Source organism: Mytilus edulis, chromosome 14 (genome assembly GCF_963676685.1).
Source record: "Mytilus edulis chromosome 14, xbMytEdul2.2, whole genome shotgun sequence".
NCBI classification, from domain to species: domain Eukaryota; kingdom Metazoa; phylum Mollusca; class Bivalvia; order Mytilida; family Mytilidae; genus Mytilus; species Mytilus edulis.
In genome coordinates this window covers 37,563,171-37,586,279 of record NC_092357.1, presented here as the reverse complement: position 1 = coordinate 37,586,279, position 23,109 = coordinate 37,563,171, and the positions used below count along the sequence as shown (strand labels likewise).

The window sequence follows — 23,109 nt, the reverse complement described above, 5'->3', positions numbered from 1 at the left end:
TAAAGTTGTGAAATTGAAATCGTCCCTTCGTAAATTTTAAATACGCCATCACTAATTGGTTGAACATTATGGAACATCCATTTCACAGATGTTTAATTGTCGTATAACTATAATCTCGTCCCCTTTTACCCAGAATGTGCTCTATCGGATTCGACTTAATACTAGTTGTGTACTTACATGAGTAACATGAATGGTGCCACATTTGGGGCCGGATCTGTCTACCCTTCCTAAACACCTGAGATCACCCACTTTTGTTGGGGTTCGTTTTGCCAAGTATTTAGTTTTCTATGTTGTGTTATATGTACTATTTTTTGTCTATTTTTCATTTTCTTTTTAGACATGGCATTATCCGTTAATTTTCAATTAATGAGTTTGAATTTCCCTTTGTTTTCCTTGGCCTCTCTTTTTAAGAAGGAACTACTAGAATTTTTTTCAATTTTATGTTATAGCCAAAAACAAAAACGGAAGGTGGTCCAATTTTGTTTTGTTAATGTACTGAAAGCATTTTAAAACACCTAATTCTTTTCATAACTTATTTTAAAATCCAATTCATTTTCTTCTATTAATTCTTTTTTCATTGAATAATCCAAATGTGTCATTTGTTCACAACCTGCAGTTTGAAAAGAAGCTTGTTGACCAAGCATTTCATATATCTTTATAAAGTCATTGAATAACAGTCATTTCATGTTAAAAATAAACTTAAACATCTTGGGTTGTACAGACTTTAAACAAATTGAGAAAGCTTTAAGGAAATTGCATACAAAAATGCACTGGTTCCAGGAATGTTGGTACTACAAAAGCCAGTACTTCTGATCTAAACAACAGGCAAAATATGCCCTTCATTTTAAATAATATCTTTTAGTTCTTATTTTCTACCTTTTATTTCTTTACCCTTTATTCGGCACTTTGTGTCCATAAGGCTCCATCATTCAAACACTAATCAGACCCTTATGCTTAGTGCAAATTTTTAAGGATAGTACAATAGATTTTGGTATAGCGTTAAATATGCCAGTTTTGTATAGAGGCATGATTACTGATGAACTCTGTTAATTCATCTTTAGTCGAAAGTTTTAGATCTGAGATCACCCCCAGTTTTTTATGGGGTTCATATTGCTTAGTCTTTAGTTTTCTATGTTGTGTTTTGTGCACTGTTGTTTGTCTTTTTGTTCTTTTCTTTTTTAGCCATGGCACGTAATGTTGGTTTATTTTTTATTTATGAGTTTAAAAATCCCTCTGGTTTGTTTTGATCTTCTTTTATCTGATGTATATACATGTATCAAACATTAACACAGACTGATGTTTCATTTTTTTAATATTAAAATATTCTATCATTAAATTTTTTAAAATACATTGTATTAGCTTTTAAAAAGAGCTGTTAAAATGTTTTGTTTTCCATGGATGTCTTCATTGCCTCTTTGGTTTTCTGAATGTTTTCTAATTTGTTTTTTTGTTTAAGCATTGGAAAGGCAAAATTTACCAAATTTACCCAATTTCTTTTTATCTTAATTTTTATTTCAACATTTAACAATTAAATTCTGAATAAAAAGATTATTTTTTCAATAACATAAGCACAACTAATTAATTTGCGTAGAGGTTGCACAGTGTATACATCATTACAGTAAAACCCTAAATAAAAAAAGTTAAAACTTCTTTGGGTAGTGATATGCTGGTCAGTTATGTTTTATATTTACATTTTTATTCACACACATACACACTTATACCCCCACACATACACATAAATTTATCCTCAAACACACAACTTAGCAAACAAAACCATTTAATTGCAACACAAAAATGTGTATCTTGCGTACTTGTAAATAGTTGCGTATAAAAACAATTAAAAAAAATATTCTGAAATTCAAATATAAAATTTTAAATGTGTTTGTATAATCATGCACAGAATATTGCATCAAAAATGTTGGTTCATTGTAATAAAGAGTTCAAGAACTCAGTGTAAATCTGATATATGTATTAAAAGAATAGTTTTCAAAAGTAAATTTTCACTAAAAGTATATCATTTGTAATGAAGAAAAGGCAAAAATCGGTTTAATTATTTCATTATCAGAGCAAAAAAGGGGTATTTAAAGACTTTTAAAATACCAAAAAAATTCTTTGATAAGACTTCTGTAGAAAAAATGAATGATTCAAAAATGTCAAATCAGATAGGAGGTAGGCTGTATAATTTTGGCCTACAGCACTTAAAATAAAATATAGTCTTGCCCTTGCAAATCTGAATGTTCAGTTAACAACAATTTGGTTAATGAAATTAACTATTTTTTTGTTCAAAACATTATTTTATAGTTAGCTATGTAACTCAGTAAGATAAATTTGAAAATTAAAAAAATTAAAACTAAGCAGTGAGTACTTGAATCATATTTGTCCTGAAAAAATTTGCTATATTCAGAAATTTATAATGAGTTTTAAAATTTTGGACGGCATTTAGTATATCACAGATCAGACAACTCAAATAAACTGGAGTAAATGCGTATCATTGGATAAAAGTTTTTAGTCACATTACAGTCACATGCTTTATTCTGCTACTTCTTGTTCTTTTTCTTTTGTTTCTTCAGTCTTTTGTTCCTCTAGAAAGATACAAAAAGGATAATAAATAATCAGGAATATAAATCTAAATCTAAATACGTTACATTTAAGTAAAAGTCTTGAATCATAATACTAAGTATATGAGATGTAAGAAAAATATATAAAACAATTGTTATCAAATATGAATAATTCTGTAACTTGTGCAGCTAACTAACATTGACATCATTAATGAAAACAAAATTTTAATGATTTATCTTTATCTTAAAGGTATTCTACAGGAAAAGCATTTTTAAATAGTGCATTAAAATTTGTTGCATCTGCTCCGATCATATATTTAATTCCTGTTTGCGGACAACTTCTACAATTAAAGCTTAATCAAGCGTGTTTATATAAAGCTATTGCTGTTCAAGAATTATGATGATACCATCATTTGAGATGTGCAAATTTTCCATATATTAAAGTGTGTCATACCAAGCCTCTGAAGAAAAAAACAAAAAACAAATTGAGGGGAAATATTGGAAAAATCACAGAACCCAAAACCTTAATTGCTGTAACACCATAAATAATCAGTGTCATAATACTGCTTTTCAAACAAACAATAAAACAAGAACAATTAAAACCTTCTGATGAATCTGTATATTCTCTTGATGACTTCCTGTCTGATGAGGGAGTTTTCTTAGTTGATCTGGATTCTCTTTCTATAAGAGTTTCAAAACTTGTGTTTAAGGTTATTAAAAAAGTTGTTATAATAAGAAGATGTGGTACGATTGTCAATGAGACATTATACTATTCACCAGAATCAATAGAACAAGGATATGAACATCCTATAGGACTCTTTGAGCCTCAGCAATCAGCCTTTAAACCAAAATTTTGGCAGGAAAACGGCGAAAATTGGTGAAATGTCATTTTGACCCTTTAACAAATATGGATAATAACGCAAATTGGTATCCATGAAAATAAACCTGTCTACAATACATATTCACTGAAAACAAGAAAATAAGATCACAGAAATAAAGATGTACTATATTCAGATTAGTGCTATACAAAAATAAATAAAAAAACATAAAAATAATTAAATTAAGCTGAAGATCAAATAATATTAGTTCTAAAATGTTAGTATCTAAAATATTAAATAATAAGCCTATAAAGTACAAGATTAATTTTTAATCAGATAAAAAACAAAACAATAAAATTAGAAGATCTAAAAAGAAAAATTAAGAATAAATAAATAAAAACATTTAAAGATATTGCACATTTAGGCATGCATGTACTCTTTGTTCTCTTCCACTGGCATGCAGCTTCAACTTGGTTTAAAGATTATGTACGAATTGTTATGGGTATAAAAAAAAAACAGAGAAAAATAGGTAAAAATATAAATAGTGAATAATGCATGTGTTACTAAAAAAGTATAGAAAAGAGATAATAGCAAAAAAAAAGAATAGAGAAAGTTTAAATGGCCTTAAAAAAAATTCCCCACTCATTCAGACCCTCGTTCATTTATCTGTAAGTTTGTAAAATTACAAATAAAGGATATACATTAATGCAATAATTGTAACACTTGCAGCAACCTGTCAATATAGAAATCTTGTTAGCCATTTTAAACTTTTGAATAAAAATGAAATGAAACATTTCCCATATTCTGATGGCTTGGCAAATGATATATTTACAATATGTAACTTCAAGTATATTGGGGGGAATGTGAGACAAAAGAAAAATACATCAACTACAACAAATAAAAAATGCTGGACATTGTGAAAAGCAGTCTAAGAAGTTGTGATTCATGCTTTGGATACTAAAGGTGACCAGTGCAATTAAACCTTTTTTGTCTTTCTTTTGATCCTTTGGTGAGGGAGTCCTTCTCGATTTAGATTGTCCCTTAGGTGAAGGAGTCCTTCTGGATTTAGAATGTCCCTTAGGTGAAGGAGTCCTTTTAGATTTAGAATGTCCTTTTGGTGAGGGGGTCCTTCTTGATTTAGTTTTCTCCTTTGGTGAAGGAGTTCTGGATCTATTTTTAGTTTTAGGTGATGGTGTCCTAGATTTACCTATTCGAACTGTAAAAAAATTCTAACATTTACCAATTTTCTATTTTTAACTTCATTTCAAACTTCACAAAACTCAAACAAGTTGTGTCATGTGAAATATTGAGCACTTACAGTTATTTTATTTCACATGCTTCCTTTAAGTTGTTATTTGTCAAAAAGATCAACAAATAACTTTTTCTGTTAGAAATTCATTTAGTAACATTCAAACCACTAAAAATTAAACCACAATCAAATACAAATTAATAATCTGCAGATAATTCCACTGTCAATCATTTCAAAAAATGTCATTAGTCTACACCCATAATTCTAAAGGGGTAATCTCAAAACATATATTTAATAATAAAATAATTGTATAGATGCAAACTGTACATTTTGAGATGATCCCTATTTCAATCTATTAATTTAAAACCATCACATCTAGGCAGATTTCATGTGTTTAACCTTTTGCAACACTAATGGCTGATCCACCCTGTTTTGAGCCTCCAGCAGACTCATGACCTTTCTGTGACCCTGTCTCTTCATGAAAAGAGACAGATGGTTGTTTGGCTGGGGAATCTCTTCCCTCTTTAGAAGGGGAAAGAGGTGTCATTCTATCAGGAGCGGGACTTTTTGTTGGTGATTTTATGGGGGACCGACCCCTAGACCCTATGGGAGTTGCTGGAGGCTTAGCAGGAGATCTCATCCTTCCAGACCCTCTTGGAGTTTTGAGACTAGCATCAGGACTACGTTTTCTTTGACTGGCTTGAAGATTTTTTAAATCTGATAGTGCTGGAAAAAAATCCATGATTCTAGTTCTTAATATACAGAATTGATTTAATACTGTAAATTCAGATATTATTGCGTGCATTTATTATTGCGATTTTGTCATTTTAGACTTAAATGCGATTTTAATTTTTACGATTTTGAGAAAAATCCTGTAAAATTCATATGAAATATTTCAAAATGCGAGTTTAAATTATTGCGTTTACAACTCAGTCGCATTTTTCGCAATAATAAAAACCTCGCATTAATTTCTGAATTTACAGTAGCATATTAAAATGCCTCGAACATAAAGTATTATCATTTACATAAACAATGTTGGAATAATTCAAAACATACAGTTTTCATGTAATTGGTAACACACAAAAAAAAGAATGTTAAGATCCTGTAGCCCTTTTCACAAAAAATCTTAAGTGTAAAATTGATCGTAAGTCTAAAATATCCCTTAACAATTCAACTTAATATTTTATCGTAAGATTAATTTTAGACTTAAGATTTTTTGTTAAAAGGGCTGCTGTTATATAAATATGTAAATGATGATCCAAGGCTTAACCCAAAAAGATCTTTTGCTACAAGATGTGTTTATCAGAGATGCTAATGAGTGTAAAACATCTTTTTTTAAATATAAGTCTCATCCAAAACTATCGAGTAAAATGGCTATCATTATAAATGACATCTCAAGTGAATATTCGGCACTGAAGTGTCCAGCTTGTCTTCCTGTTAACTTATTGATTTATTGAAAAGGACCTTTATTTTGAAATATGCTTGCAGAATTTAACTATCATTTCTCCAAAAACTAAAAAAAACATTACGATCTACTTTGAAAATCATATCATTATTAAGTGAATAAAATATGGACTATTAAACCCTTATAGAATAAATCTGTATGATTATATTTATTACATGTATTGCTAATGCAAGCCTATACATTTAAAATTAAAATCAAGAAAAGATATAATGAAATCATTGATAATAAGCTCAGATATAACATTTAGGTTAACTAATATGTTCCTGCACTAAAATCTTGTGGATTTTCATTGAAATAGTCAGATGATTTTGCAACTTACTGCAAGTCTAAAGAAAAAGTTAACAACTGGTAAAAAATGTACTTTTTGTAAAATTGAGGACTGAACAGGAAGAACTTTCATTTATTCAAAACAGTTTTAAAAATTTGGCAAACCGCTTTTACTTTACAGATAGGTAACTCAGTGTAATTAGGCCAAGGAAAACAAAACAAGTGTTTTAGTATTTTCTACTTCAGGAAATGAATAGGTAGTTAGAATTTATTTTTTTCAATTTATCTTTTTACCTAAACTTTAAATACAAACTTGACCTTCAATTCTATCACAATAAGTTCATTACTAGAATTTTAAAGGAGTAAGTTCGGTAAGTGCTATATTTGGCCCCAATTATAAAGTTCATGGTTACAAGAAAATAATTGTTTTAAGTTGCCTTAAAGACATGGGAGAAAGTTAAACAGAGCTGTTTTTGTCAAAGTTTAATTCTAACACATTGATTTTTACATCCCAAAAAGGTCAAGATAAGGGATTTTGGTGAAATTTGACAAAATTAGGTGGATTTCAACCAAATAATCTCTGGAAATTTCCCCTTTTTCATTGATTTTTTCGTGAAAAATCAATATGAGTACAACTTGTGAAGTCATAATGAAATGTAGAAATGTAAAATTTTCAACAAAATGGCTTAAATCCTATCTAGTCAATGTATGAGCAATAATTAATCGTGATATTGGTCAATAAATCTGAATTTGAAATTTACGCTAAAAAAAGGGGGCTATTTTAGGACCTTATTGAACATACTCCTTTGTACACAACAGATCCATCATTTTATATAATTCATGGCCAAAAAAGATAGACCTTATCAAGATCACACTTTGGGTTGTCGTGTTTTATACAGAAAAAGTGGTATTTATCAGACAGAACATGCTAAAGTATGAAAACCAGATCTGATGTTCTATTCTATGAAAATAAGATGATCTGTTTTAATCAAGAAAATATATATCTGAAAAGTTAAGTATAAGTTATGATATATACAGTTCAGAGGTCAACTTAGATTTGTAATGTGGAAGTAAATTTATATACAAGTACTGTATAGTTTCTTCTTTTCTTTTTTCCTTTCCTTTTGGTTTAAGAAATAAAATGATACATGTTATAATGACAAATAGAAAGTTGTATCTCAACAATAAAAATACTTCCACAATATACAAAGATACAAACTTGGATACAGATTTTTTTTAAAGAAAACATATCATACAGGTATATGTAAAATTAAGATTGAACATGATTAAACACATATTTTCAAACATTAGACTTAATATTTCTCAAATATCAATTATATATATATAAATATATTTGGGATTATTTCTTCTAACATTTTAATTTTTGCTTTTAAATTTTAGCACATGCAAAACAGTAAAAATAAATATAGACTGGAAGTATTATGAATTTGGGCTGTTCAAACATTTATCTTGTGGGCAATGGGAGGCACTCATATTAATTTTAGAAATTTGTAAGAATTATAGGTAAATGAAAATTTTAATTTAATGGGTCTCAAAAAGTACTTCCCAAGTATTCAATTCTGGATGATTATATATCAAACCTTTTGCCTATAAACTAACAATTATCATAAATTTTTGAAAATTACGAAAAAAAAAAAGAAAAAAACATGTATCACCTTAAATTCCAAAAAATAAAACCTGCCTTTAATCAATCTCAATCTTAATTTAATGTTAGATCTGTTGAATAGATAGAGATACAATATGTTTACAATCAGGGATCTACACATCAGGTTTTACCTTTCTCCTCCTCAAAATCATCAGCATAATTATTATCTCCCTTTGTTTCTTCTATGTAAGCATAATATAAATCAGTTAATAATTGTGTCTGATTTTAAAATAAAGTATTGGAATAACTGATTATACAGTGGATTCATTTAATTTTGTTGGATACCAATTTTCGTGGGTAAATTGTGGGTATAAGGAAACAAAGAATTAAAATATCCAGTATCTTTTGACTTTTAGCATGTACATCTCAAAAGATTTTTTTTCTTAAATCCAAGAAAATGGTACCAATGAAAGTAATTGAATCCACAGTAATAGATAATAAATAGTGCTATACAATGCCATATTTAAGATTCAAACAAAATTTTCTATTATCTGATTTTCAGGATAGACAATACTATTTAAATGAGGTCTTAATTTACCCGGAACCAAAGAATTTCATAAGAAATATTTGAAAACCAAATAATGAGATGTTGTCTGCCTAAAAGTTAAGGCCAAAATCAATTAAACATTCTTTTGAGTTGTCTACCTTGCATAATAAATATTGCTAAATTTACTTGAACAGAAGTGTGAACTTTCATAATTTTTCACTTTAAAATCATTTATAGAATTCTTCATAGACAATAGAGAAGCCAAAATACATTAAACAGTGGCGGATGCAGGAATTTTCGAAAGGGGGGGTGCTAACCCAGGGCACCCAGGGCAAAGGGGGGGTGCAAAACATATGTCCCGATACAAATGCATTGATCGGCAAAAATAAAAGGGGGGTGCGCACCCCCGGAACCCCCCCCTGGATCCGCCACTGTTAAATTTACAGCTTTGACATTGCAATTTTTTTAAATGCAATTTTTTACAGAAAAAATTATATGAAAATTTTAGTTTTTGACTTAAATGTATGGCATCATAACTGATCAAAATTCTTAATGTGCAACATGCTTATTATACTGTAAATAGTTTCTGCATTAACAAAACCATTGGAATTATTTCTAAAATTATATAAATAATTTCTTTGACAATAACTCATACAATTTATTAAATGGCTTACTGATCTTTTTAAGGTGGTACCTAACACTACAGGGAGATAACTCTGTAAAATCAGCAGAACGTTTTAATGACGTTATGTTGTTAAAGGGATATTAAGCTTCTCAATGATCAAAATGAGTGTTTGTCAAACTGCTATATAAACAGTGTAATTTTTCTGATAAAACGGTTGGTTCAAATTATTTTAATTTTTTATATTTTTGTAAAAGGGTCAAAGTAAATACTTTGTCAAAATTTTAAGAAAATTAAACGAGCCAAATTAATTTAAGTTAAAGTGTTGGGTACCACCTTAAGTGTGCTTTAAAGTATAAAAGTTTCCTTGCTTGTTCAGTGAACCATGAATTCTTTATTAGCTTCTTTAGATATAGAAAAACAAACATGGACAAATAGGATTTCATCCTCTTGTCACCTGTCTCAAAATTTGATTGGCTAGCAAGAACTATCATCATGTTTCCTTTTAAATAGGTAGCATACAAAGTGATTTCATGGTTCACTTAGCAGACAGGAAAACTTAACTTATTTTCTTTGTACAGACACACTCAAGTATAATAGCTGTAACAGTACTAACCTGTTGATCCTGGTCTACTCTCTATTTTTGCCGATCCGGCCGTTCCAGGTCGTTGCTCTGTTTTTTTATCTGTATCTTCATCTTCATCATCTCCTTCACCTCGTACTATTTTACCGTTAACTTCGTCTAAAGCTTTTTTAATGGCTTGTTCTGCTACATTGTCTTCTAAATCTTTAGCGATTTGTAACGATTCTTCAAATGATGAGGCTGCTGCTTGTAATTCACCATTTTTAACTGAAACCAAAGATAATTCATAATGACCTTGACATTAGTAAGTTTATATATTTTGTTCAGGTGATGTAAGTAATGCTTAAGATATTGGTGCTCATTGAAAAATTTTAAAATATTAAAGCCAGATAATTGTATATTCATTGGTATTCGCTGCTTCCCCTCTAAAACACAACATGTAGGAGTACCGTAGGAGAACAGACTAGTTAGACTGGAGTCGGAATAATATGTCCAGGTAAGGTGACATCATTGACATGTCTTATAAACTACCACATTAAAATATCAGACTCAGTGTGACAGTCTACTGTGAAACATGGTTTATAATCCTTTTATATTCTTATCCTGAAAATGCACTGACTTTGTAATTTGATGTTTAACAAAAATCAATAGACCACCATCACCATTATCATGTACATAAGAAATATATATCTGTTGTCTTTCCCACTGGACTTTTAAAGCCATTCACCAGCATCATCTAAATAAATTTAATAACTTGAAAACTTTGTATAACTAAAGAGGAATCACTGTATTTAATGCTAATGATTTATAACCATACCTTCAGATTGTGCTACTAAAACTGAGGCGTGTAATTTCCATGTGTCATCTTCTGCCTCTTTGGCTGCCTCTAGAGCTTTCCTTCCGTTGTCCCTAGCATCTACATATTGGTTTAATTCTAGATGACATCGTCCTATTTCATGGAATAACCAGGCACTTTCTAATGGTGACTTACTCATAGGTATCTTCTCACACCACCTGATGATTATATATATATAGATATGATGCAATGATAATTTAAAAAAGAAAAATGCTGATAGTAATAAAATAAAATATGTCTTCATATGTGTTCATCTTCTTTCAGTTAGTAATACTAGTGGTGTTTCCTAAAGACATTTTGTTATTTCAATTTTCCAAATCAAGAAAGCAGTAATGAATTGAAATTTTAAGGTTGCTAATATTGTTTACATGCACTTCATTTGAACTTTGGTGTATAGTTGTTTAATTGGCAATAAAACCACATCTCCTTATAATGTTTATATTATTGTGAAAAAAATAATTTTGTGTTTCTGGCAGATTTAGTTATCATCTCTAATACATGTAAATTCAGTCACATTTTCAGTTTATGTCTTTATATCAATTAGTAAGATTTTAAAATAATTTGTAACAAAACAAATTGCCATTCTGTTTCATATGTTGTGCTGGTATTCCACTGTCCCAAGTCAGGAGCCTGTGATTATTCAGTGGTTCTCATTTGTTCATGTTTGTCATATTCATTTTTTGTTTATTGAATTGCTGTACTTTAAAGGTGGTTAGTTTCCTTGTTAGTATTGTCCCACATTTAGCATGGTCATTTTTTAACATTGTTGAAGGCTATATGTTGTTATCTTTAATTGCTTAGCTTACCATCACATCCTTTGATTTCATTGATTTATTGGTGTTTAAGGTCACTTTAAACACTATTGTAATTTCTTGTGGCAGTCAGATTTTTAGTGGTGGAGCAAGCCAGTGTGCTCAGAGAGAACCAATCTACCTAGGGTAGGAAAATTGACAATTCTAGTCAATCAAAATTTTAGTTCAATGCACCTGCCCAATGCAGGATTCAAACTCACAACCTCAGTGAAGACAGGCTAGTGATACAGTAGTTCAACTATTGAGACCACTCAGTCACTGAGGTCCCTTCATGTCATTAGAAATATAGGGGATAGTTGTCTAATTGGCAATCATACAACATTTCCTTATTCATATAATGAACATTCTAGACATTTAATCCACCTCAAGCCACTGCCACTATATACAAGTGGAAATTTCAAAATCCACTTAAGCTGAGTGTTCTTAACATAAAACAAAGATCTTACACATCAATGGCTTTTTGGAATGATCCTTTTCTGGCATACACTCTACCCAAATTATCTAAAGCTCGAGACTTAGCATCTTCTAAATCGCTGGAAAAGAAAAAATTGAAAATATTATTAAAAATAAAATATGATATCATTTTGAGACAATAAGCATTTTAGAGATTGACCGCTGATGTCAATATGGTTTTCATGTTATGTAATTTTCTGGTTTGGGATATTCCTTATTTCAATTTGCCAAATTATGAAATAGACCAAACATGGAAATACAGTTAACTTAGATTTTCCATCAAAAATATTATGCTGAACTTCTTTCAAATGAATATATATCTAGGTTTATATACATAGTATAAAAGAACACAAATCTACAAAAGATGTACTTACAATTCTTGTAAGTGTCTTAATAACACAAATTTCTTACGAAACATAAGAACTTACATAAAAGTTGTGGTTCGCATGCAATTAAAGTCATTTTAATATTATAATAAATCTTTTTGAAGTAAGCAAAAGGTAATTGTCAACTTTCATTCCAAGAAAATTGAGACATGCAGCAAAACCAAACTCATTTTTTTTAGGTTTTACAATAAATTCAAAAAAAAAAACCAAGTAGCTATAAGTCACTTCAAGACATTTGTAGATTAAGTTTTCCGCTGACGTTAACTTGATGTTGAAAGTATTAAGTGCACCTTTCTTCCTAAATAATCCAACTTGACCTCTAGATATAAAAATAAATAGCTTTTGAACAATTGAAGTCTTCAGGCTAAGCTCTACCTTCAATGCTTCAGCACATTTCTTTAAATTTTCTTGATATTACTAAGAAATCCAAAAAAAAAATTATGGGAATGTTGACTCTCATTTAATTTGAGTATTTTTTAGGCCTTATTTGGTTATATTGTTCCACAAGTTTACAAGTATATATACATTCTTCGTTTTTCTTTTGACCTTTCCATTCCTGATGAAGGTCGAACCAGTAAATTTCTTCAGCAAACCAAATTTATTAAGTGTTATTTTCATTGTTCAATTAAGAGGGCCCTCATGGGGTTTTTGATTATGTGATTACTTGGCCATTTTTTTAATGATTATTTGATTATTAAGCCAAATATTTCATGATTATTTGATTACCTAGGACTGTATTTTTAGTTTATGATTATTTGATTACTAAAGATAAGCAAATATTTAATGATTATGTGATTATATTGGCAAAAAAATGGTGATTATGTGATTACTAGGACCCCCCCATGAGGGGCCTCAATTAACATTCATCACTAAGATAAATAGTAAGTGTCTTTTATCAGGCTTGCTTGTACTGTTTATTTAATTTTAGTCAATAAGAAAATCTGTAAGTTTGACCTTTAAAATGTAACCCAAGTGCAATAACTCTATATCAATGTACGTCAATGGAAAAGATATCTATACATTTTATTAGCATGCAATTGTATAAAAGAAGTAAAAATGTATACAAAAACATGTTAATGTTTGAAAACATAATTGGTTATTAGTGTTCAAAATCACCATATATATCTTTTTATACTGCATGCAAGTTAATAGAATAGTTTTCATAATCAACAGCCACAGATCCAGCAAATTTAATAATAGCTTTTCGGTGGAAATACATGGCAAATCTGACTTCCTTACATGCGACTTTTTTTACTGGTGTAATTTTTAAAAAGTGTACTTGTTTGGCTTTATAAATATTTTGATATGAGCGTCACTGATGAGTCTTATGTAGACGAAACGCGCGTCTGGCGTACTAAATTATAATCCTGGTACCTTTGATAACTATTAACAACATTAAAGCTTTGAAGAATATTATCCTTGCTATTACAGTAATATATTCAACATACCAAAATAATTATCAAAGGTACCAGGATTATAATTTAGTACGCCAAAATGTTTATCTCAAGCATAATGAAAGTTATTCAAGATTGATTGACAGGTGTTTGCTTTATGTTGCTAAGCACAAATAGTTGTTCAAGTAAAACATGTCTGGCCACAGTTACATGTGTTACAGTAATAAGATGGAGTCCCTTAAATTTACACCTTTTACAAAGACTAAATCACAAATATAAGGAGAGCAAGATTTTGATTTTTAATCAAATATGACATTTTGGATCTGACATAAGATTAAATAGCATGCATGCTTCAAAACTTCACATAAAATTACCCAGACTTTTTCTTTTTTCTTTTTCTCATCCTGTAGTTTTAAGTCAAATGTTTTTTTAACATGTCTATGTTTCCATGTTACTTATCTATCATTTAAATCCTATAAGATTTTATTATTTCCCTGTTTTCTTTAAAATTGACAAATTTCTTAGCTACTATATTATATAATTAAAAAAAAAAAATTAATAGAAGCAAAATCCCCCCAGAAGTATATATATAAGCCTTTATCCAAAACTCAATATTAGAATAATTAAAATAAATGTTATTTAAGGTGGTACCTAACACCACAGGGAGATAACTCTGTAAAATCAGCAGAATGTTTTGATTACGTTGTGTTGTAAAGGGAATATTAAGCTTCTCAATGACCAAAATTGTTGTTTGTCAAACTGCTATATAACCAGTGTAATTTTTCTGACAAAACGGTTGGTTCAAATTTTTTGAAATTTTTATATACTTGTTAAAGGGTCAAAGTAAATACTTTGTCAAAATTTTATGAAAATTAAACGAGCCAAATTGATTTTAGTGAAAGTGTTGGGTACCACCTTAAGTTTCCCCCAAAAAAATAAAGGAATTGTGAATGATTACTTTAAACATGATGTGAATATTATTTTTAGGTGGTCTGTAGAGCACATGCTCAAATGTCTTCTCTGATTTAAAACTGATAATGATTGAGCTTTATGTTGAAAGTTTTTAAGTCTTAAAGGTATCATGCAAACAGAATATTATCAGAATATTATCAATAATCCATGCAAATGAGGTCAAGGTCAGATGAACTATTGCAAATAAAAACATGTACTTCATACATGTACATCAAATATAGTTGCCCTATTGCTTATGGTATCTAAGAAACAAATTTAACATTGAAAAAAAAAAATAAACATTGACCAATCAACCATGTAATTGAGATATAAAAGTTCAAATGAATCCTGGCAGACAAACATGTACACTTTATACATGCTATACTCATTTTTAAATGCAAAACATAGTTGAAATGATGTTTATAGTATTTGAGATACTGATTCCACCTCAAAAACTGAACCTTGATCACAGATCACTGGTCTTTGAAATTAGGGAAAAACATTGCACTTATTCTATGTATCAAATATAGATTATTAGCTATAGTTATCCTTCAAGGGTCTACAAAGTTGTTTCTAATTGTAATTTTACAGGATAGTATAAAGTTCATATTTCTTAAATAGTTACAATAACATGTTTAATCCCACCACATTATTTATGTATGTGCCTGTCCCAATTCAGGAGCCTGTAATTCAGTGGTTGTTGTTTGTTTATGTGTTACATATTTGTTTTTTCGTTCATTTTTTTTTACATAAATAAGGCTGTTAGTTTTCTCATTTGAATTCTTTTACATTGTCTTATCGGGGCCATTTATAGCTGACTATGCTGTATGGGCTTTGCTCTTTGTTGAAAGCTGTACGGTGAGCTATAGTTGTTAATGTTTGTGTCATTTTGGTCTTTGTGGATAGCTGTCGCATTGGCAATCATACCACATCTTCTATTTACAAGTATACATCAAATTATGAAGAATTCAAGAAGGTGTGTTTTACCATCTTGACTTACTACTCACACTGTTGGTTTCAGAATTCTAAAAACTGTCATGCTTTTATAGTTTCTTTTAGAAAATAAATCTGATTGGTTAATGAACTAATGATAATATAAGAAATGAATTTTGATTGGTTAATGAATTGGTAATAAGACTGGAAATGAAATTTTGATTTGTTAATAAACTGATCATGATCATAATATCGGAAATGAACTTTGATGAGTTAATAATGAATTGATAATCATATCAGAAATGAATTTTAAATTGATGATAATATCATAAACATGATAAATGAAATAAAATATAGAAATAACTAGCAATGAATTCATTGTAAAGAAAGAAGTTCAGCATTAAATTTTCAAATTAAAAAAATGAATGCCCTGTATATCATCTTATTTCAAGGAAACTATGGCTGTATTTAAGTTTGATTTGTTTAAAACACTAACATATTTGTTTTTTGAGTCAGGCAGATTCTGCATAGATTATTTTTACAAAATGCTGTAAATTCAGAATTTATTATGTGCATTTTTTTTAGATTTGAAGAATGATCAAACTTGTGATATTAATTATTGCAATTTCATGAAAATCTGCATACAAACATATGTATCAAATATCAGAATGGGAATTTTTATTATAGCAATAATCACTCAATTGTAATTTGTATAAGTTGCATGAATTAAAAAAACCTTGCAATAATTTCTAAATCCACAGTACATTGTACAGCTTTGACATGGATTTGGCAAGTAAACAGACTTGAAATGAATATTTAATGTAAAATAACTATCACATAAACAATACTAACTGTTCTCTTGAGAGTTCCAGGTCTCGTTCATGGTATTCCATCGATCTGTTGAAATTGTTCATCTCTAGGTAGGCGTTACCTATAGAACTGTATAAGGTCGCCATGATTTCTGCTCGGTTCTGAAGTTCATCAGATGACATGCCTTCCACTTGTTTTAATACTTTCTGTGCCTTCTTCAAACTCTGTTCATATTTACCCTCTGATTGGTCTAAAAAAGAGAAATTTACCCTTTACACTGCATCCACAATAACTTTGATTTGATGGTTGCTTGCTCAATACCATATATTATATTGTATTATTGTGTAAATTAAGACGATAAAAGGGTAAAATATGTATTTTTATTTTGATCTAAGCGATACAAACCTTCTTCAATTTCATCCAGACTTCTAAGTATATAAGATCTAGGATCTCTGGACTGTTGTTTGGCGCTACGTCTTGACTTCTCCTTGTCACGTTTACGTGCGTACATGGGCTTCTGTTGTCTCCAGAAATCAGCCCTAGAATTAAGGTATTCTAGACCATCATATACTTTGTGTTTTATATCTCTTTCCATTGGTGATTTCTCTCCAGTTAAAGCTGTAAAAGAATAAGTATTGAATACAATTTATAAACACAAAGATTTGCCTCTAAATGACCCAAAGGTATAAATAATCAGCAAGCTTATTGGAAGCCTTCTGATTTTTATTATTGAATGTGCAAACAACTTAAAATAATCTGTTTACACAGATAGGTGTACATTGTATGTTGAATGTTTGTGTTTTAATGCTGTTTTTAAATGCCACTTGTGGGTTATTTCGTGGCGGCCAGTTTTTATTGGTGGAGGAAGCCTGGGTGCTTAGAGAAAACTACCAACCTTAGAGATAGGAAAACTGTCATTCTTAGTCAATCAAAATTAAAGTTGAATGTACTTGCAGGAGAGGTCACTGTTCAAACTAGCAACTGGCTAGTGATTACAGTAGAAGAACTACATAGACCAAATGGCCACTGAGTTCACCTGATATGTGTATGTAGTATAATACCATTGTAGATATTGAAATGGCAACATTTTATCATGTTATTGTTCCTGAACTTTTAAAGTCAATGACAAAGAACTGTGGGACACACAAGGTCATTTAAAATTTGAAGTTATGTTTGCTACTCCTTATAAATATGAAGGCCAAATATCATGCATGGACTACAGACAATTATCATGTACATTGTAAAAATCAAGTAAAAAAATTATAAAAATACATTTTATGTAAGATTAGTAGTTCTTCTTCTTATGAAAGGAGATAAATTGGATTTTTTTTGATTTTTTTACGTTTTCTTTACAAATTGAGACTCGGAGTACTAATAATTTGATCAAAATGTGCCAACAAACCAAACGTTGATTATTCTTGTTCAAGTAGGTAAACCAGATCTGCAAATTTTTGTCATGTTTTAGATATTTTGTCAGATTTTAGGAATCCTCTGGTTTTATCCATTTGAATGCCTTCAAAAAATTTGAGCAGTGACCCCATTTTTCTTTTTGTAAATCTTTTACAGGTATAATGATAAGCCGTCTGTAAAAGTCTTATGAAAATTTTAATTACTTTATAACAGTTTTTGAGAACATCAACTTGCCAATAATTAAAAGCTATGAAAAGTCAAGAGAGAATATTTTCCAGCCAAAATTTCAATGGTTTATACCTCGAAAACAAGCACTGTGGCCTATATATTTTTTTTGCTCTTTGGATTCCTTTATTAATCCTCTATCTATATAAACTAGTGTTTTGAAAAGTTAATTACTTTGAAACTGAGAAGCGAACTCCCTTAAACTAAAGTCTTACATTTATCTTTCATTAGTTTTTCTAAGTATTCCTTGTCTCCATACAATTCTCCCAGTAACTGTTTGATAGTTTTTGAATCTCCTCCACTTTTTGGTCTTTCCCTCTCTTTTTTGGCTTCTTTCTTTGCGCCTGGTTTTTGGTATGTTCCTTTAGATTGTTTGGCTTTTGACTAAAAAGTAAATTACAAATTTTATTATAAAGAAACATGGTCTAGAAATATATTTTATACATGTTATGATTCTGCTGTAAATAAATATGCAAACATATACTGGTAAATAGTAATAATGTGATATATTAATAAATTCCTTCTCATGTGCAAGACATTTTGGGAATACTAAAATGGAAGGGAATTGGCAATGAAAAATTTGATTAAAAACTAAACATTCTTTATATTCAAAATAAGGCATAAAATTTGTAAGGCTTTTCTTATATATTAAACTAAAGGAACAGCCATACTAAATGACCATGCATTAATTCTATAAAAAAAAAAAATAATTACCGATAGTCATATTTTTAAGATACAAATTTTAAATCCTTCAGAATCAATATATAAAGAATAATATTTTACCCCTTACCTAGTGTTTAGTGCAAATTCAAAATGGTGTATCTGATATAGGTTTGTATGTAAGCCTAATCTGCGAACGTGACTATAATTTCCATTCAATGCCAATTTTTGTGTGGAAAAACTCACCTAAACATGCTTTTTGTGTAAATTGATGTGTGCAATATTGTATAATTCATATCTATTTCACATGCTAATGCAATAGTCTTATTCATTTAGTGATATTTCAAACTTGAAATCAACAATGCACAAGCCTTATAATTGTGCATATATCTGTGTTTCAAACAAATGCATCCATTGTCAGGTGCTCATAGTTTTATTTTGCATTATTGACAAGACCATGCTGTACGTGTACATGTGTGTTACATAGACACCATATGTTTGTGTATCCACACTTTGGTGCAATTGAAACAAATTTAAATTTCTCACATCACTGTAAGATGTCTTGCTTTTAGCACTAAATGCTTGTTGTGCTAACTCCTTTTGCTGAAGTAAAAATGTGTGTATCATATAAAAAACTGAGAGAAAAAAAACCATTAATTACAGTTCTCATTTAATTCCCTTTTTCTCAATTCCAATACTGGTAGGTTGATCAACAAAGTTTTGACTTTGAAAAATGTTGCCAACCATTAAAGAAATTAACAAGAATGTGTCCACAGTACACGGATGCCCCACTCGCACTATCATTTTCTATGTTTAGTGGACCATGAAATTGGAATAAATTCTCTAATTTGGCATTAAAATTAGAATGATCTTATCAAAGGAAACATGTATACTAAGTTTCAAGTTGATTGGACTTCTACTTTATGAAAAACTACCTTGACCAAAAACTTTAACCTGAAATTTGCACTATCATTTTCTATGTTCAGTGAACCGTAAAATTGGGGTCAAAACTCTAATTTGGCATTTAAATTAGAAAGATCATATCATAGGGCACATGTATACTAAGTTTCAAGTTGATTGGACTTCAACTTCATCAAAAACTACCTTGACCAAAAACTTTAACCTGAAATTTGCACTATCATTTTCTATGTTCAGTGAACCGTAAAATTGGGGTCAAAACTCTAATTTGGCATTTAAATTAGAAAGATCATATCATAGGGCACATGTATACTAAGTTTCAAGTTGATTGGACTTCAACTTCATCAAAAACTACCTTGACCAAAAACTTTAACCTGAAGCCAAAAACTTTAACCTGAAATTTGCACTATCATTTTCTATGTTCAGTGAACCGTAAAATTGGGGTCAAAACTCTAATTTGGCATTTAAATTAGAAAGATCATATCATAGGGCACATGTATACTAAGTTTCAAGTTGATTGGACTTCAACTTCATCAAAAACTACCTTGACCAAAAACTTTAACCTGAAGCCAAAAACTTTAACCTGAAATTTGCACTATCATTTTCTATCAGTGAACCGTAAAATTGGGGTCAAAACTCTAATTTGGCATTTAAATTAGAAAGATCATATCATAAGGAACATGTGTACTAAGTTTCAAGTTGATTGGACTTCAACTTCATCAAAAACTACCTCGACCAAAAACTTTAACCTGAAGCGGGACAGACGGACGAACGGACGAACGGACAAACGAACAGACGGACGAACGAACAGACGGACGAACGGACGCACAGACCAGAAAACATAATGCCCCTAAATGGGGCATAAAAACTGAATTCAATCAATTAGGCACATTTTCAGACTGCCTTTCATAGCTGACAATACTGTGGGTTTTGCTCATTGTTGAAGGCGGTACAATGACCTTTTATTGTGCAAATTGATGTCCTTTGGACTGTAGGAAAGTAGTCTCATTATAAGCTTTCATTCATATATCCTCATTTTAATATTGATCATGTATGACATTTTTCATTGCAGAAATCTATTCTTCTTCGAACGGTTAATCAGTATGATTTTTTTAAACATGATGGATTATCTGTTACTGTTTAGGGTTCTACAGTGAACTGTTAGAATGGGAACCAGTCTACTCTACTGATGGAAGGTGGTGTTTTCATTTCTGTTTAATTATTAACACATAAAGCAGTATGCACTATTATAGAGGGTTTAATTCAGGATCTATACTAAGGGATTAAAGTTTCTAAAATTCTAAAATACTAATATTTAGATCAATGATGATGATGATGTTGGTGATGATGAATAATGAATAGCTTTTCTGCAATAGCCTATGTAAGCCCTTTCCCATTCATTCTTTGCATGTTTAGAACTTTTGAAATAATTCTTTGAGGGGTTCAGAGGTTACCTGTTGCAAGGTTAAATTTCTGGTATCTAAATTTCTGTCTGTATCCTATTCACCCTCTTATTCTAATGGCAGTCTGAATGACCTCCACTTCATTCAAGTTAGCCCACTATTAAAGGACCTTCCTATTGGATATTTTTGTCATAAAATTTCATGAAATATTTGCCGCTGGACATTAATCATTGCACATAAAGAACCTTTATAATACTGTTGAAGGGGTCTGTAACTGATCTTATTCCAATCAAAGGTTTTTTTTTTCCTTTTATGCTATTGAATGTTGACCAACAAACTAACCAACCAATCTAAATAAATCTTATATACAGCATTGAGGAATATTTCTTGATGAAAATAAAAAAAATGCAAAAAAGAACCAGGTCAATGACAATGCAGAAAAGCTAATTTTAATTGTAACATAATAACTTAAAACACCAGTGAAAGATACCAACTGTTAGTACAAAGGTTGTGTTGTTTAATGGGGGAAGACCTTGGTTCAGGGAGATAACTCTTTAAATCAGTTAAGCACTTGTAAAAGCCAAGTTCATCAATGTATTTTAAGCATTGAAAATAATCTGTGTAACCTAGAAGCTTAGAATATATTTTTGAAAAATGGTTGACACAAACGTACTGATGATTTTAAGAGTTATTTCCCTTAACCTAGGTCTACCTCCTTAATGTAGTTTTGTATTTGTAAAATGGTGGCATCTTCTTATCTTATAACTAAATCTACTGAAAATCGTGGCTGTCTAAGTGTAAAGTCTAAAGGGAACATTTTAGCTACAAATATAGGCCACATTTATTGTGATACAGTTATGACATTTAATCTAAAACAAGATTTAAGCAATGCAGTTACTGAAAGAAAATTAAAACACATTTGAAACTTCTAAAAAAACAAAAATATGGATAAAACAGTTTTTTTAACACAAGTGCAGACTTAAATTTAACCAAATCTAAAAAAAAATCAAAACATCCACAGACCCACAGAAATATATGTATGTTTAATGTACCAGTTTATGAGAAGATGATTATGAAAAGAATTGTTAAATAAGACCCCTTGTTTGAATCAGTACTTAGTTTTTTCTGAATCCATGTTCTAACTCTCAAATAATTAATAAGTTCAAATCCAATAATTTAGATACAGGATTGACTCAAAAGTCCAAGGTTGAGGTCAAAAGCTTAAACGTTTGTTTTTAATTCTAATAAGGTGTAGAATAAGAGAGAGAAGATTAGTAATGATTTGAGTTCTGGATATTGAATTAAATTGGTATGATTTCTAGTTTGAGAAATTATCTAATTTTGAAGAACTTGTGCTGTGTGCACCAAAAAATATTAAAACAAATTGGAACAGATTTTCAACTTAACAAATTGTCTACTTTTGAAGAACTTATGTTGTTCACACCAAAAATATCAGGATGATTTGGGAATTTTTTCTTGGGCTTTAGTAAACCTTACACCATAATTGTTTTTTGAAAGAGAGAAAAATGTATAAGGTTCTACACAAGATTGAAATGTTAGAACATGAATTACACATAGTGCAGACAAATGTTACGTCATGTTACCTTCTTCTTCTCTTCCTGGTGGCAATAATTTAAACATGGAAAATGATGATTAAATAACATATCTAACATTCAAACAACAAGCTACACGTAGATTACACATATCTGTCAATCAAGCAATTTATGTACATAATGCATATGGTAATCCAGTAGAAATTACCATTTGATTTTTATTGAGGGGCTAGGATGAAAAATGTTGTCCTGTCTTTTTTTTAGTTGAAATCTTTGTCCTGCCTTTTTATTTTTCACTGTATTCGGTCCTGTCTTTTTTTTAAGCAAAGTGTCTCATCCTGCCTTTTTTCCCTCAAAACTCCTGTCCAGCCTATTTTTTTCAAGTTTCATCCTAGCCCCCCAATAGTGAAAAATTACATGGTAGCTCCCTACAGGTAAATGGAAGCACTGTGAAGTATGTATATCCAGTAAAGTTTCAACCTGTTAAATGTATGGTTGAGTGTAATACTGTGTTTGGATTTTAACAAACTTTATTAAAATTTGTATATGAATTATAAATTAAACTATTTCGTCAAGTAGACCATTATTAGTATGAAATTATGTTAGACAATTCAAAACAACAACATATTC

At 30.0% G+C, this 23,109-nt stretch overlaps 1 protein-coding gene across 22 annotated transcripts in view; it reads right to left on the bottom strand.

Annotated features, from left to right (window-relative positions):
* Positions 1–1,294: 1,294 nt before the first annotated feature.
* LOC139502888 (outer dynein arm-docking complex subunit 4-like) overlaps positions 1,295–23,109 on the bottom strand; it is a 28,655-nt gene continuing 6,840 nt past the window's right edge. For 2 of the 22 annotated variants that reach the window (XM_071292537.1, XM_071292538.1), the window contains 8 exons: positions 18,161–18,329; positions 16,716–16,928; positions 16,353–16,560; positions 11,830–11,916; positions 10,533–10,729; positions 9,749–9,982; positions 5,025–5,351; positions 1,295–2,582 (listed from right to left, as the gene is read on the bottom strand). In XM_071292537.1, coding sequence (XP_071148638.1) covers positions 2,530–2,582; positions 5,025–5,351; positions 9,749–9,982; positions 10,533–10,729; positions 11,830–11,916; positions 16,353–16,560; positions 16,716–16,928; positions 18,161–18,329 — 1,488 coding nt within the window. In that variant the 3' untranslated portion in view covers positions 1,295–2,529. Of the gene's footprint in view, positions 2,583–3,161; positions 3,240–4,358; positions 4,593–5,024; positions 5,352–8,154; positions 8,617–9,039; positions 9,189–9,468; positions 9,983–10,532; positions 10,730–11,829; positions 11,917–16,352; positions 16,561–16,715; positions 16,929–18,160; positions 18,330–19,151; positions 19,209–22,530; positions 22,546–23,109 lie in introns of those variants that run through there. The other 20 variants (XM_071292535.1, XM_071292540.1, XM_071292546.1 and 17 more) reach the window with 20 other exon arrangements.